Source organism: Theropithecus gelada, chromosome 12 (assembly GCF_003255815.1).
Source record: "Theropithecus gelada isolate Dixy chromosome 12, Tgel_1.0, whole genome shotgun sequence".
NCBI lineage: Eukaryota > Metazoa > Chordata > Mammalia > Primates > Cercopithecidae > Theropithecus > Theropithecus gelada.
The window spans coordinates 68,507,571-68,523,882 of NC_037680.1; the positions used below are offsets into that span (position 1 = coordinate 68,507,571).

General features: G+C 34.9%; 1 protein-coding gene and 1 long non-coding RNA gene across 3 annotated transcripts in view; one reads left to right on the plus strand and one right to left on the minus strand.

The window, feature by feature from the left end:
* Positions 1 to 16,312, plus strand: part of LOC112636160 — a 198,251-nt gene that overhangs the window by 105,817 nt on the left and 76,122 nt on the right. The window lies entirely within an intron of this gene.
* TMEFF2 (transmembrane protein with EGF like and two follistatin like domains 2) overlaps positions 1,450 to 16,312 on the minus strand; it is a 244,576-nt gene continuing 229,713 nt past the window's right edge. The window contains exons 8-10 of one of the 2 annotated variants that reach the window (XM_025404668.1): positions 8,311 to 8,434; positions 6,033 to 6,191; positions 1,450 to 2,798 (exon numbers count right to left, since the gene is read on the minus strand). In XM_025404668.1, the coding sequence (XP_025260453.1) occupies positions 2,702 to 2,798; positions 6,033 to 6,191; positions 8,311 to 8,434 (380 nt within the window). In that variant the 3' untranslated portion in view covers positions 1,450 to 2,701. Of the gene's footprint in view, positions 2,857 to 6,032; positions 6,192 to 8,310; positions 8,435 to 16,312 lie in introns of both variants that reach the window. The other variant, XM_025404669.1, reaches the window with a different exon arrangement.

The window sequence follows — 16,312 nt, forward strand, 5'->3', positions numbered from 1 at the left end:
CACCACGCCTGGCCATTAGCAGTTTACTTTAAAAGAATTTTGAATTTAAGTTGAGGATAAGCAATAAAAGTAGTTAATATGGTCCTTGGTAGCAATAATAAAAGTATATAGTGCCTTTTTCCTGAATATATAGAATCTTGATAGAGAGACAGAAGTGATCTTCTGAACGAGGAAACTGAGATCTGAGATATGAAATGACTTGTTCATGGTACCACAGCAAAATTGCAGGTCTAAGTAGAACTTGAATTTAAGAATCACAGCTCTCAATTAAACTTGCCTTCTACAAGTTCTACTACATAGCGTGCTGGTCAGACAATTGTGCAATTCTGAGCTCTACACTCAAAGAAATATATTGATAAAGTAGAAATTGTCCAAGGAAGGACAATGCAGATGCTAGGGGGATGTGGAAGTGATATCACATGAAGAACAGATGAGGAAATTAAGGATGTTTCACTTGGAGATGAACAGAGTTGCAGGAAGGCTGTGGGGTGAGTGGGAAAACATGATTTCTTCTTTTTATTTTAAATACATAAGTCATTATTCCTGTGCTCCTAAGAGAAAAAATAGGAGCCCTGGGTAGAAAGCACATAGAAATAAGCATCACCTTGATATGAGAAAGAATTGTTTGAAAAATTATAACTGCCCAAGGATGAAATTCCAAATTACCAGAAATATGCTAGTAGAGGCTGGGTGATTATCTGTTAGTTCTAGGTTGTGAGATTTTTTTTTTTTTTTTTTGTAGCAGAGACCATGTTTTGTTTGTATTTCCCTAGGACCTTGAACAGTGCCTGGCACATAGTATATGCTCACTTAAGATTGTTATGCATCTTTTAAAAGAAATTCCTTCATGGGGTGGGTGAGCATGGAAATGGGCAAGAGTGTATTATATTATGAACTCCAAGGACATAGGTTTATGATCATTTGATAAAAATTCACATATAGCAACGCATCCATATCTAACAAATCAAATCATTTCACACTCCTACAAGCAAGAGTCAGTGGAATTGTTTCTTTTAATCTCTATAAATCTCTGTGGATGTTGCACTTTTTCCTCTTCCTTTATGAGGAGGAAGGGTTTCTTTGTCACAAGAATCTTGCAAAGGAGACCCTGGCTCGTTACATCTTTCTATCTGTTAACCAAACTAAACTTCCACGAAGAAGGCGAAAAGGAATTTGTCTTGTACAGGTGGCATAGGGCCGATTTATGGGAACATTTGAGTGATGGTTATGCCAATAGAGTCACACTTTTCACAGTGATGACTAATCTAGAAAACCAGGTTTTTCAGAGTCCTAAATCCTACTTAGACTGTCACCTTTATTTATGTTTTGACGAGTATTTTAAACATCACTTCAGAAAATAATTTTTCACTGAATATTTTATATTCAGAATGTGTTGATTGGATATTTGGAGTGTCTTTTTTTTTTTTTTTAAAGTCCACGCACAGGTTATTTGAAGGAGACAAAGAGAGCTTTATTTAAATTTACTGTGTTAGCCATGGAAAGCTTTGCAGAGCTAAATGATAATAATTGATTTATTTTCATCTTATTCCTTGAGACTTTTCACAGCTTATTTTTTCCAAACCAAGTTGTGATACCTATTTGTATGCACAAATCAAACAAAAATCCATACCAACTTCCCACTGAGGTTTTTCAGATGCTATAGGATTTTCTTTCTTACCTCACCATATAAATATGCTCAAAACATATCTCTGTTTTCATGAAATATTGTCATCATCCCTTACAAATTACGGTGCTGCATTAGCCATAAAACTATTCGTGGGGTATTGGTTGTGATTCTAACTTCTTTTCAAAGAACCATATACTATAAATATAGTATGGTGCTCTTGAGAAATCACGACTTTGGTGTTTCACATTTAATGGTATTATTACGTTTTTCCCCTGTAATTCCACCCACCTAAATGGAATGTATTTTGCCACTCTGTGTATGCCTAGTATGTAACTTGTTCAGTACCCTTCAGATACATGCACTTAACTGGGGGATTCTAAGCTACTTCCCCAATAAAAACCAATATCTTCTTTCCCTCTCCTTTATGAGTTATAAAACACTTTCCCTCCCCTTCGTCTTTTATTTAGTTTATATGCCAGAGATCTTTCTGCTCTAGGGATGAAAATGGAAGGCCAGGGAAGAAAGTTGATGAAATAGAGATGATTCAAAGATCTGAAATATTTTATCCTCACTCGATATAAAGTAAATTATTTTTTTCTCTTTTCCAATAACCATCATTTCCCTTGATCTTGGAATCACTCAAAACCTAGCCACTGAGTCCTGTACAAACTAATGTGCTGTCTCAAGATGAGAAGAAACATGAAATATTGGTAGCTGTACAGATTGTACTAGTCTGATTATATTTACAGTTATGAGATACCGCAAATTTAAGAATGCCAATTTTTTCTCATCACTGAGTATTTATTATATATAACAAATACATGGGAAAGAAAAAACTATATTGTGTGATATAAATAGTTTATTTACATTACAGAAAAAACATCAAGACAATGTATACTATTTCAAATATATCCATACATAATCAAATATAGCTGTAGTACATGTTTTCATTGGTGTAGATTACCACAAATGCAAGGCAACATGTGTAGATCTCTTGTCTTATTCTTTTGTCTATAATACTGTATTGTGTAGTCCAAGCTCTCGGTAGTCCAGCCACTGTGAAACATGCTCCCTTTAGATTAACCTCGTGGACGCTCTTGTTGTGTTGTCTGAACTGTAGTGCCCTGTATTTTGCTTCTGTCTGTGAATTCTGTTGCTTCTGGGGCATTTCCTAGAAGGTTGGAAAGTTTACAAATCTTAAGTCCAATGCTATTACCTAAAGTTTGGTCCTACAATCACAGAGCAAAGATGTGGATTAAGCAAATTATTAAAATATTTCAGATGAAAGAATTTATCATTAGTAGAAACTTGGATTATTTTGGAAAAGTTATTATTTTGCTTCTCTGTGCAGTTGTCTTTAAGTTTTTGTTGGGAATTGAACACAGGCAGAAGCTGAAGAGGAAGACATTTACTTTGTCCTTAACTGCTTACTCATTACGGCACAAAGAATGACTCAGCACAATGCAATCAAGCAAGTCGTGAGCCCATTTTATCTCACTTTAAAGGTCTTCAACAATTTTATATTTTAAATGTCCTAAGAATGAATGTTATATTGACTTTTCAATGTTATGAGTTTAAATCCTATCAAACCAGCAGAGAATGAGCCAACTGTTAATATCTGATATGTAATGGAAAGGAACATTGTTTTGGACCAGCCTAATATCATTTTTGTACCTTAATAGTATAGATTAAGGACATAAATTGGTACCAATTATTTAGCATCTATAAAAATCTAATATTCAGTGAAATTATCTGAAAATCTCTGGTCTAGTATTTTTTTTCTTGTAACAAAAAATGCTTTGACTATGCAAATGAGAATAATGGAAAGTTCATATAAAATTCTATTGTAATAATCTGTGAAGTATCAGAATATATGAAAATATATAAATATACATACACATATATATCATGTGTGTATATGGGTTTATGTATGTGTGTGTGTGTATGTAGGTGTATATAAATATATATATGTATAGTTTTAGACGGAGGATAGATCTGTTAAAGTGAACAGGGAGCTGAAATCACATTCCCAGCAAATGGGAGCTAGAAATAAAAGGATCAAAAATCCAACTTCTCAACAGGGCAACTCGTTTCATTTTGAAATACGTCTCCAAATGTCCATATTTTTTGTGACACATGTGGTGTTTAGGAGGAGGGCAGGTGTTTGGCTAAAATAGTAAAGCAAAACAGAAAATATTTTTTTAAAAAAAGAAAGTAGAAAGAAGGAGAAGAGATAGAAGAGAGATGCAGAAGACAGGAGAGACCAGATGAGGAAGATGAAAAATCAAAGGAAATGGGAGGACTTCTGCTTGCTGCAATTTTGTAAATCTTTTAGCAAGACCTATTTTGAAATAGGTCTTGACAGACAAATATGGCCAGGTCATCAGGAAAGTAGGGTTTCTGGGGTTTGGGGACAGATAGCCTAGTTGGAAAGTCTGGTTTCAGAGCAGAATGTTTTCAAGTGAGTGAAATGAATCCACACTGGGAACTGGTGTGCTTTATTGACTAGTATGAATCCTGGAAAGGCTCTAGAAGGTTTGATGGTCTTAAGGCAGATTTGTAAAAGGCATTACAAAATACTAATTTAGTTTATGTGCTATGTCTTCCCCTCAAAAGCCAATAAATTGAGGACAGGTTTTAGTTTATTATAACACGGAAAATGAATAAGTCCATATGCCTTGGAAAAATACTCCAATTTGGAACTCAGTTTAGATAATCTTGAGCATCAGAATACACAAAATCCTTACCAGACACGGTGCAGTATGAGCATGGTGAAGTGCCCAGGCTCTGGCACTAGGCCACCTGGACCCCATTTCTGCCTTTGTTGCTCAGCTGTGTAAAGTCAGCAATTTGCCAACTTCTCCCTCAGGGTCTCTATCTTGAAAGCGGAGATAATTGTTCCTTCTCTGTAATGTTATTAAATGTGCATATATATGTGTGTATATGTGTATACACATATATGATACACACACATAATATACGCTTACACAATTTCTCGTGAGGAAAGGACCCTGTATATTTCCGTTGCTTTTTTTATGTATGGGAATGCAACTGTGATTCATAACAGAATTGAAAACATCTGCTAAAGTATTTACAGTTTTGCATTTGTGTCAGTAGTCGAAGTAGCAATCACATTGTTGAGATTATATCCATTAAATATAGGTTTTGTTTTTCATGTACTGATATTGGCCAGATATTAGAGTAATATGGCACAGTTTCCTATGTTTCAGATTCTTTTCTTTTTCTTTTTATATGCATATTTTTGGATTCTTGTTATCTTTATGTTCCCCAGAATCTATTTTAATATAATCACTTGGCATCTAAACGTGAGAGTCGAGTTGATGAACTCAACTCGGCTTAGAGCAGCCCAAAGCTTTAGTCGATGATCTTCCCTTAAGCCTTTAGTCCAGGCGAGGATTTATGAACCACATTTTGTCTTTTTCAAGAGCAAATGCAACACTTGTCCTAAAAGAAGATAGTGCAATACCATACTGAAATGTATTATGGCCCTATTTTCTAAAGATATGATACTTTCTTTTATTTTTGTATCTGTTCAAAACAATTTTTAGAGAAATATTTTGATTTACTGGAGAGCTGCACAAATGAAGAAAGTCTAAAAGCCTTGTGAATTTGGTGAAAATCTTAGAAACTTCCTTGGAACTTTTTATAGAAGAGTGAAATCAAGTCAGTAAGGACTATCTTCAATGACTTTTCTGGTTACACACAACATAAATGATATGCATTTGGCTTAAAGTCCAGTTCTTGGTTATCATTGGTTTGTATGCTAATGAAATTAAGCAATACTGGCCTCATTCCTTTACTCCAAGCCCAATGTCAGACATTGCTAATTAATCAGGGTTTTCTTTTCTGTTGAAACTGATGGAAACCCCTGTCTCTTTCAACCTGATTCTCCAGGAAACAATTGCCTTTTGATTCGGCTGGGAATTTGATATAAGAGTTTTTTGTGATATTTGCTGCATGTTTTTATGTATCTATGGTTTTCATTTACCATAAAAGTACAACTACATGTATTTGTGCATTTTGTGACTGAAAACTATTTTGTCATCCTAAGATAAAAATGTGTTTGTTATTATACCAAGATATGTTAAAACTGATTCAGGTACATAAGGATACTGATTCAGGTAGATAAGGATACTAATTCAAGTAGGTAAAAATAAATAATCTTTATCATCAGGCAAAATTAAGGAAAGTAATTTGTACCACCCCAATATGCTATTGTACCACTCCACTGGCTATTCAAATACTCTTATGCTAAGGACATAGGACTCATAGAGAATGGATGGCCACAGAGTCCATGAAGGAACTCAACTCAGAGGGATCTGATTAAATAAAGGAGGAACAATATATCCCTTTATTTGGGTAGCCACCAAGTGCTGTTACTGACCTTGTGATGCAGAGGACCACCACACAGATGACAGCAATCTGAATCGTTCCAATCACAGCTGCGATTAAGACATACTGAAATCGTACAGGACCGGGAACAACATATAGAACACTGTAGTCCTTTTTTTCACAGTGTTGTCCAGTATAACCAGCATCACACCTGGAAGAAATTATAGTGCCCAGTTACCTGTAGCTGCTGCCTTCATTTTTATAGTTGATTGATAGGCATTTATTTTCATCACAAAATTAGGGCTTTTTGTGTCCCTTTCTAAATAAATATTACTTTGTGGTTATGGCTCACAACTACTTATTTTCAATAAGATGTCTTTGTGTTTCTCAGTTATAAGATATGTGGTTTCTTTTTACATTTATGATAGTAATTTCAAAGGTAGGAGGATTACTCGATAATTTGTTTTTGGTGACAATATAGAGAGATAATACATGTCCAAGAAGGACTGTTATTTCTATATTTTCTGAAAGATGAGCTTTACATGTTATTTAATTTGCTCTTTAATCAACCTAAGTCAACATGTTTACTTGAAAAAGTATTTGTTTCTGATGACATGGGTATAAAAATTAGTCTGTTTGTTTTGGATGAAACATTCTCTATGCTATTGTCAGAATAAATGTTGAGAAATACTCGGATCAGAGTTACAGGATGAGTCATTAGTTTTCTGGTCAAAAAATCACCTGCTGATGATAGAGTCAAATTTTGTTAGAAAAAAGTAAGTATGGTGTAGGCAATATAGTTCTGCAAAACAAGACAAGGTAGTGTTCATCTGAGAATGAATGTTGCCTCTCCCACTCAACCCTCACGGAAAGCTCAGGTAGACAATCTACATATGAAAATTAGCATGTGTCTATTAAATGAGAAAATAGCTCATAAGAAAACAATACTTAAAGGGGATCAACATGTCATTGATTTTGTGGAACTATTCTATTACTTCACTTTGAATTTCTTATAACTACATCCTGAGAATTTTTTTCTCTCCATCAGGAAGGGTTTAATAATAATGACACTGCTGGGGAGTGAGCGGGTAGCAGGAGTAACTTCTCAGTTTTGTTCACTCTGCCTGACTTCAGTTGAAGGCCTGTGCTAGTATATTTTGTGGAGGGAAAACATGAAAGGAAGACAGCTCTAGGTGGAGGGGTGGAGAAAGGGAGGAAGAATGGGAGGGGGAGAGACAGAGAGAGAAACTTTCTGTTGTAAATGAAAATACAACCTATTTCATCATATGCCACTTGTACTTAATGTAAATAAAAATAAAAATAAATCATGTTTTCATTTTGGCTTTGCCATCTCTGAAATAATTATATTTTAGACATGAATACACAGGAGGTATTTAAATAAATATATATTTGTACATATATAAGAGATGGGGTCTTGCTTGGTTGCCTAGGCTGGAGTGTAGTGGTGTGACCATAGCTCACTGCAGGCTTGAACTCCTGGGCTCAAGGGATCATCCCATCTCAGCTCTCAAGTAGCTCCTGGGACTACAGGTGCATGCAACCCTGAATGGCTAATTTTTAATTTTTTTATTTAAAATTTTTTTTTTTAGGTATAGGATCTTCCTTTGTTGCCCAGTCTAGTCTTAAACTCCTGGCTTCAAGTGATCTTCTCACCTCGGCTTCCCAAAGTGTGGGATTACAGGTGTGAGCCATCATGCCTGGCCAGTATTTATATTCATAAACTAAATCCAGATAGGCAATTTCTTTGTGTCTCTACTGAGTTTGAAACTGTGGAGGTATAGCTAATGATTTCACTTTGCAAGGCTCCATGGGAGAGCAGATCTATAGAAAATAGTGAATGCCTGGCAAAACAAGGATTGATGATATTTATGAGAAGACCTGAAGGACTTAGGAAGAGATGAACTCTGAGAAGCAACTATGCTATCTAAAATACATGAGGCTTCATCCATTCATTTGTCTGATAAATACTTACTGAGCACTTGATATATGCCAAGTACTATTCTGTGTTCAGGAGAAAGAGAGGTAATACAGAGGAACTGGTACCTTTAAGGAGCTTATAATGCACAAAGTACAATTTCAAATTCTACTAGAAGAGTTTAGTAATGTGTTATATAGTGTGTAAGGTGCACACATATATATTTTTTAGTGTGTATGTGTGTGTGTGTATACATGCACAGGAGAAGCAGAGAAAAGTTTTGTTGCTGATCACTCATTCAAGAAGAATGTCGACCAATTTTCTATAAACATCACAATTTAGTTTCTACATATTAACTTTATACATTAACTATGCTTACGAGTAAAAATGTTACCTGCAAGACGGCTCCTGCATATTGATAGAATGCTCACACTTCCCATGCATGCAGAAGCCATTGTAATGTTCCGGACAAGGTATGTGGTGTTCTCTGGCACTTTCTTCTAATTTGTTAGCATTCTCTGTGAATACAGATAAAAGCAAGCGCCCCCTGTAAATACTTTTTTAGCCTGGTAAGATCAACCAGTACATTAAGAAGCAAAGCTATGGTAGGCAAAGATTTTAAAATGGCAAGAACTAAAGGGCTATGCTTCAGAAATAAGAGGAAGAAAGAACTGAAAAACAGACATCTTTACAATTGTGTTTAGAGATGAAATTTGCAAAATTACCCAGTGCTTTTTATGCTTTTATGTAATTTCCTACGTCTTTAACAGCTAGTGGTGTTTCTAGGACTTGTCAGACAGCTTTAATTTTCCTCGCATAGGGACTGTACATTGATCATGAAATACTCCAAGAAGAAATATCCTATTTTTTAAATTTCAAAGCCCAGCATAATGTCCTTAAGAGTAAATTGCTGTAATACCTTGATACTTTCACAACACGAGAGCTTAAAAGTTAAAATATGGCCGTGTTCAATTGTTAAACACACGTTTTTCAAACCGAATGCAAATTTCAACAAATGTATTCTTTGAGGCTTTTAAAATCTACTGCAAACATGATTTTCACTAGCATCCATACATTTTTTTTTGTTGCCAAAATAAACCTATTGAACAAGAAAACGTCATTTCAAAATAACTTATGTAGATATTCACATAGTAGACACTGAATACTATAAATATATTTAAATGCATATTTGGCCTATATTAACAATGCTATGTGAAACCTAAACTCATGATAAAGAATAAACACTAAAATGAACACTTTTGCGTGCCATTACAACATGTTCTACTTGTTTTGCCATGTTTTCGTAGGTATTTGAATTTTTTTGACCTTTGTTAGTCCAAATACATTTGCTTCATATTTGTAATGTCATCTTTAAGTGTCTTTTGAGTCTTAATATGTTCATTTCATGATAAAACTTCTGCCTTGAGCTTTCACTAAATCTGAAATATGACATTCTTGAAAATTTCTGCCCAAACACATGAGAAATATAGCTTTTATGAACTCAATCTGAAGACACTCTTCAATCTGAAGGTACTCTTCAACACCCTAGTAATTAGTCAGCAGGAATGGAAAATGGCAAGTGAATTCCTATTTTTATGAAATGGGTTATTTCCATATAAGGGTTTTTATTATTGGCAGTCATGGATGATAAGCATATTCATCGGGAGAAAAAACATGCCTCTGGTATTAATGAATCAGACAAATGTATTATTTATGATTAAGCAGAGCTGCAAAATATCTATACATCTTTAAGATCCAGATGCCATCTGCAAAACATTAAAGTCTGAAAAAAGTTGTAAAATATGTATAGTCTTTTCTTGTGTAGAGATATTTATATGCATCATTATGATGGGCAATATTTTATGTTACGCACCCAAATTTGTAAGGGATTTACCATCAGTATACTAGAGAGCCTGTAGATGACATTTAAATCATTAGTTTGTTTCTTATCTGTGTCTCTTTAGCTAGGATGGTTGGTGATTTTTTTTTGTTTGAATTACAGTATTTCCACATTGATAACTGCTATTAAACTGAACAAACTACTTCCATGGAGAAAACTAAGAATGTATAGAACTTTTTTGGTTTCTTCCCTCTTCTTTGAAGTTACTTTGGAATTTTGTGGTATGATGTTTTTGGTAGCAAGTGCAGCTGCAGTAAGCAAATACACCAAAATTAAAGTGGTGGTGTTGGGTGAAATTTCCCACATGGGAACATGTGACTAAAATGGAAGCAGGGCAATTTGTGAACCCATGGAGGAGGCTGTGTTCATTCTGTGCCAGGGCCGGGGGCTACACACCATAGCGCTCAAACCATGCACCTGCGGTTTAAAGGAGACGTTAGCAGTGGGGCTTGCCAGTCACACTGCCGGTGTAATGAACCAGCTCTGATTTTCACTTTTATTTCTGGACCTTCTTCCCATAACAAACTATTTGACACTTCTATTTAGGGTTCATTAGTAACCCCTCAGTGCTTCTGAACACCTGCATGCAGGGAAATTTTCTGTGAGTTCCCTAAATTTCAGTTATACACTGTCTTTTCAGCTATAGTATTTTTCAAACACATCTTATAAGGACTATTTTTCTTTCTGTCAGTTACAAAAGAATATCAAGAATTTTTAAAAGTGAAAATCCAGTTTTTAGTCTATTTTATTTTTAACACTGTACCTCATCCCATACTGACAGTTTGTTTCTGGAATTGTGCCATATTCACAATTATGAACTGAAGTATAAGGGAAAAATAAGAGCTTGTTTGAATGAGGCTGTTGCCTTAGTGTGGTAAGACATGGATATTTTCACAAAGTTCATTATCCAGCCAGGGTGATCACATGGGCAGGGAATAGTTTCCATCGTAAAATCTGGTAATCAGTTTACACTATTCCTTATGAGCTTGGAATGCTCTGTTATGCTGCTCATAGGATACTGTCAAATAAGAAAGCAGAGAGACTGAAAATAAATGAGTAGAAGAAATGATCTCTGGGCAAGAAAATGAGGAATCATCAATATATGTCAACAAATTTATAGTCAATCCAAACAAGTAAATCAGTTGATTGAAAACCTGAATATATAACCACTGCTAGTAATGGAATAGACATATTTTAGAAATGAGATTTTAGTATATTAAGAAGAGTAGAAACACAGAAATCTAATATCCAAACAAACATGTATATGAACTATAGTGTTTGTGATCTTAATGTTTATGTATAGTAGGTATTAAGCAATAACAAAGCATTGAACATTTTAAATTATATAAAAATTATATGTATATTGGGAAGTCTGCATGTTTCCTTCAGTAGCTTATGATTTAGACATTGATTTCTCTGTCCTCCATTTAAAAAAAGAGGTTTAATGTAAGGGTTGTGCTCTTTCTTCTAAAACAGATAAGAGGCTGTGGTAGAAACTCTTCATGTCTCTGTTTAAAATCCTCAACTAGTTTCCTGTTTACATGTTTATAAATGGTTTGTTCTAGAGAGTTCCTGACCTTTTGAAGAACAATTTCTGATATAATCTGAGTTGTTTGCAGCAGAGCTAATAGGGCTCATGCCCATTGCTCGTCAACACTTCGGTCAAGAGCTATTGAAGTGGGCTGTTCTATAGTACAGCTACACATATTGTTTCTACCCTGGTGCTTGCAAGGAAGGAAACAGGGAAAGCTAAAGAGACAGAGAATGGCAAATGGTGAGGCCTTACCTTACTGCAAGTCAAGTAAGGTTAAGTGGGTAGAAAGGGGGCAAAGCCAGATTTAGCAGTTCAGACTTAAATCAATACAGTCCAGTATGTACATGCGTGTGTGTGTATGTGTTTACCATTGCCCCTGTATTCCTTTCCCTAAAAAGCTGAAAATAAGATGTTGTTTAGGTAATTAATTTATCAAAAGAACATATTATGGATCAAAGCAGAAATATTACAGTGTAAAATTTGACTAAATCCATATTTCTATAAAAAAGAATGTTTCCCTTTGGACAAAGATTAAAGGTTGGCCAAAGAAGTTCTGAAAGTTAACTTGTATTTTCTATCCAAGTGCTTTCCAAGTTGGTGTGTTTTTGTTTTTTATTTTGATGGTCTTACTCTATTACCCAGGATAGAATGTAGTGGCGTGATTTTGGCTCACTGCAACTTCCACCTCCTGGGCTCAAGTGATTCTTGTGTCTCTGCCTTCCTATTAGGTGGGACTATAGGCATGTGCCATTACCCTGGCTAACTTTTTGTATTTTTTAGTAGAGATGGGGGTTTTCCATGTTGGCCAGGCTGATCTTGAAGTCCTAGCCTCAAGTAATCCACCTGTCTCAGCCTCCCAAAGTGCTGGGATTACAGCCATGAGTCACTGCAACCACCCAAGTTGGTGTGTTTTAAAAAACCAACCTGAACTAGCAAACCCAGAGTCCCAGGTGCAGAGACAGATGCACCAGGTTATTAGTTTCTGATGCTATTAAATATTTAGTCAGTTAACCCATTTCTCTTGTTCTGATGCTCTACTGCCTAGTCATTCTTAAAATAATTTGACTTCTATGTAGCCTTCACATTGGAATGGCTTTGACAAAACAACATGAATATCTTACTCATTTAACAGTTACATATTTCAATTGAGAGAAGTGACTAGTTCCGAATCTCTGTTTATTTTTTGAGGGTGTTACATGTTAACTTTCTTTAGTCCACTCAATTCTGAAGTTTTATAAGGTCAAACTTCTGTTGTACAGACCAGAGAACTAGACCCTACCCATTGTTCACTACAGTCTGCAAAGCCTCTGGGGGCTGGGCGAATGATATTTCTCTGGTAGTGCCCTACTTTAATTAGGACTTTATTTCAAATGTAATCAAATTCCTAGGCCACTGATTCATCCAGAAGAGTCTGATTCTGTGTAAGCATTTCCGAGTAAATTGAAAAGATCCTAAACTAGAGGAAACATCAGGAATTTAGTGGATGTTTTAGGGGGGCAGATCTCCACTGCATATTTTTAAACAACTAGAGCTGTTCAATACGAGAATGAGTTCTATTGTAAAGTAGTGGGCTTCTGGTGGTATTGAAAGGAGCTGTGTGGCCCTTTCTCAGGAATGTTGTAGACTGTTAATGTATACTGATTAGATTATTTCGGAACTCTAAGTTCATTGAATTCTGAAAGTAATATTTATTTCTATTGCTAAAATTTACTTATGATTAATCATGAATATTTACTAACATTTATTATAAAATATTATTTTGATATGCTAGGAGAAAGATGTCGAGAAATAGAGATATTATTTATATATGTTAAACAAAATAAATTACTTTTGCCTTAATTATGGAACATGTTACCTTTTGAAAGGGTATAAAATATCTTGCATTTTGACTATGTCAGTAATTCAGACATTCTAGCAGAGAGAACCTTTACTATGTAATGTATTGCCTTTCTTTTGTTTAGTGGACCTCAATTCAATTTTTAAAATCATGCTTTAACATCCCATATGATCTTGACATGCACAAGCATGTGAGTATTACAGTTTGATTTATTATCTTTTCAACTATCTTTTGCTGTTGGCCCACAAAATGTGTCATACTTTTATAGAAAACAAAAATTTTCAATTTTAAATGTATTTATGTAATCTTGCTATTTTTTATATGTAATGACAGTAGAGGGAAACCCCAGTATTGAAATATTCATATTCTTGCACACCGTTTGTAATTACTTAATTTTACCCTTCCCCTACTTACTGCCATTTCTCCAAAGCAAAATGAAACTACTTTTATTTAACTAGAAAAGGAAAAACTGTTTTGTTCTCCTTATATTTACATTGTGCCTGGGACAGAAAAAACTTATGAATATAGTAATAAAGTCATGATTGTCCCCATTGTTGGTTAGAGTTGGTTTCAAAGAAGATATACAATTCTTATGATTTCCTCTCCTTATCTTATCAGGTATAAACATACGAGGCAGTAAAACCTCATATCTAGCTTGAGTTGCGATCGAAGTTTTTTAAAGACTAGAAAAGCATTCCTATTGAATGGGTTCTGGATGTAATGAAGTCTGAGTTCCTGCAACTTAACAGATTCCACAATAGCCTCACCTGCTGTCATAGTTTCTTTAAGGCATAGATGAGTAGAAGAGTCTCTCCTTTCTAAAGCTTCTGGGACACAGACTCCAATAAAAATGCTAGCTAAAAGTGACAGCCTAGCGTGAGGGACACAGAGAATTTAAGGATACAATCAATTCTCAAGTTTTGTAAAGAGCAGACAACCAGACATAACATTCTTGTTATTTAATCTCTGTTAAAGACTTAGAAAACAACTCTTCACAACAGAGACCATGTCCTTCAACATTCTTGCTACAAATTTAACATTTCTTCTGCAAGTTCAACATTATTCTATTTTTTCAGAAAAATAATTGAAACTACTTGGATCAGAAACTTTGCTAGTAAGGCAGTGGTATGGGTTGGGAAGAGGATGGATGCAAATAAACAGAAATTCCTCTTCATTCCACCAGTCATAGGTACTAATATAAAATGTGAAATGTGATTATCCTTATCATTGCTTGCATATGCTATAAATATTCTTATTGAATATAAAATTAAAATAAAGTGTAAGAAAACTAATTTTCATGTTACTGCATTCTCAGGCAAGGCCTTGATGACATGATTCAGGAATTGCTAGAATTTAAATTGGAAAAAGTACCAGCATCTCAAATATACATAGTAATTTGGAGACTGGAGTAATTGAAATGCAACAATAGTGGATGATTATTTGCATGGGCTTTTATTAACTCAGTTTCTACTTGTAATATATTTACATAGATAAATACTGAAAAATCTGTGAAATCTTGCAAGAAAAACTTGTATGCAACATTTTCACTTATGACATCCAAATACAATTATAATCCAATAATTTGGCATAAAAAGGCTCATATAGATTTAGTTAGAAATCCTGGACCTCAAAACATTTTATTATTAAGAGCAAAATAAGTAGCTCCTTAGTTGTTTGCTCTGTTTTTTGACTCGGCAATGCCCTGCCTGGCTTTCGAAGGCAGAGCCCTCAGAACAGTGAAGAGAGCAGGCCGCTGGGAGAAGTTGTGTTCTGTCTCTAATGGTCCTTTTCAAACTTCACCACTCAGTCAAGAGCCTATTAACTCTCAGCAAGTGGGTAACTCCTATCGGTTTACAGGACTTGGTTTGAAGACCTTTTAAAAATACAGTATTTTATGGAACTTTAGATGTCTTTGATAACATTTCTGTAAATATCAGGCCTTGGGAAGAGGTAGGAATCTATGGTTCATTAGCGTCTTGGGAGTCCAGAGCTGGAGTTGCCTTAAGCTTATCTGGGGCAATTTGCTGCAGCTCTCCCCACTGAGTTTTCCCCTCAGCATCTCCTTACTTTCAAGCTGTTCTCAGGAGACAAAGTTTGCTATAAACTTTAGAGAAAGAAAATGATGTGGGAAACCATTTTATGCTAAGAATATATTTATTCTCTTCCTTTTTGTCTTGAACTAAATCTATGCATTTTCGACCAAAATTATTTGCTTGTGGTTAATTCAGGCATCCTTTCTTAGTGAGCTTCATTGGTGACAATGTTGAAAATGACACTAAGTAACAGAGGAGAGAAGCAACAGATCAGGTCCCATCTACTCTAGCCTTCTGGGCCATGTGAGCCAAGCGATTTTCTTCTTTGTAGGCTGTGTGTGCAAAAATGGATTAATAGTCAAGACAAACCTCCTCAGGTGATGTATTTGTTTTCTTCTATGATCCTGAAGTGACTAACTAGCAGAGAGTGAAGAGGATTGAGGCTGGAGCATTTACTGGAATATAGTGAAAGCAAAGGTTTGAATAACATAGATGGAACCCCCAAGCTGTCTTTCAGTAATTTATTATATGCATATTTCTTGAGTAGATATTATGTGTCTGGCACTATGCTATGTGTTGTGTATCCATACGCTAAAGCTATTGGTTGTCTTCCAGTGATTTTGCTTATTATCTTCTAAAGACAACCAAGAAAACTGATTCTTAAGACAAGACGATAGTAAATATGTTTTCAGTTACTTGAGAATCTTACAACAGGACCATCATTATGTTAATACTGACTTAACATGATCAAAATGTATTCCTTAATATAGGCTTTCAAGGTAGATTTATAAAATTTCCATTTTTTTATAGATTAGGAAAATGAAGTTAAATTACTTGTCTTAGTAATTTACACAACTAGTAAACAGAAGTGCTGTCGAAGTCACGGCTCTTTCCAGTGTAATATGTATAGTATGATAGTTAGGAACTTATTAAAATACACAACATCTGGCCTTCATATCTTATTTATCATTTGTGTTTTATGACTCCTGATTCTTTATCCCACCTAGATTCTATTGCTACTCTAAAAAACAATTCTTTTCCTTTCTTTCCTTCCTTCCTTCCTTCCTTCCTTCCTTCCTTCCTTCCTTCCTT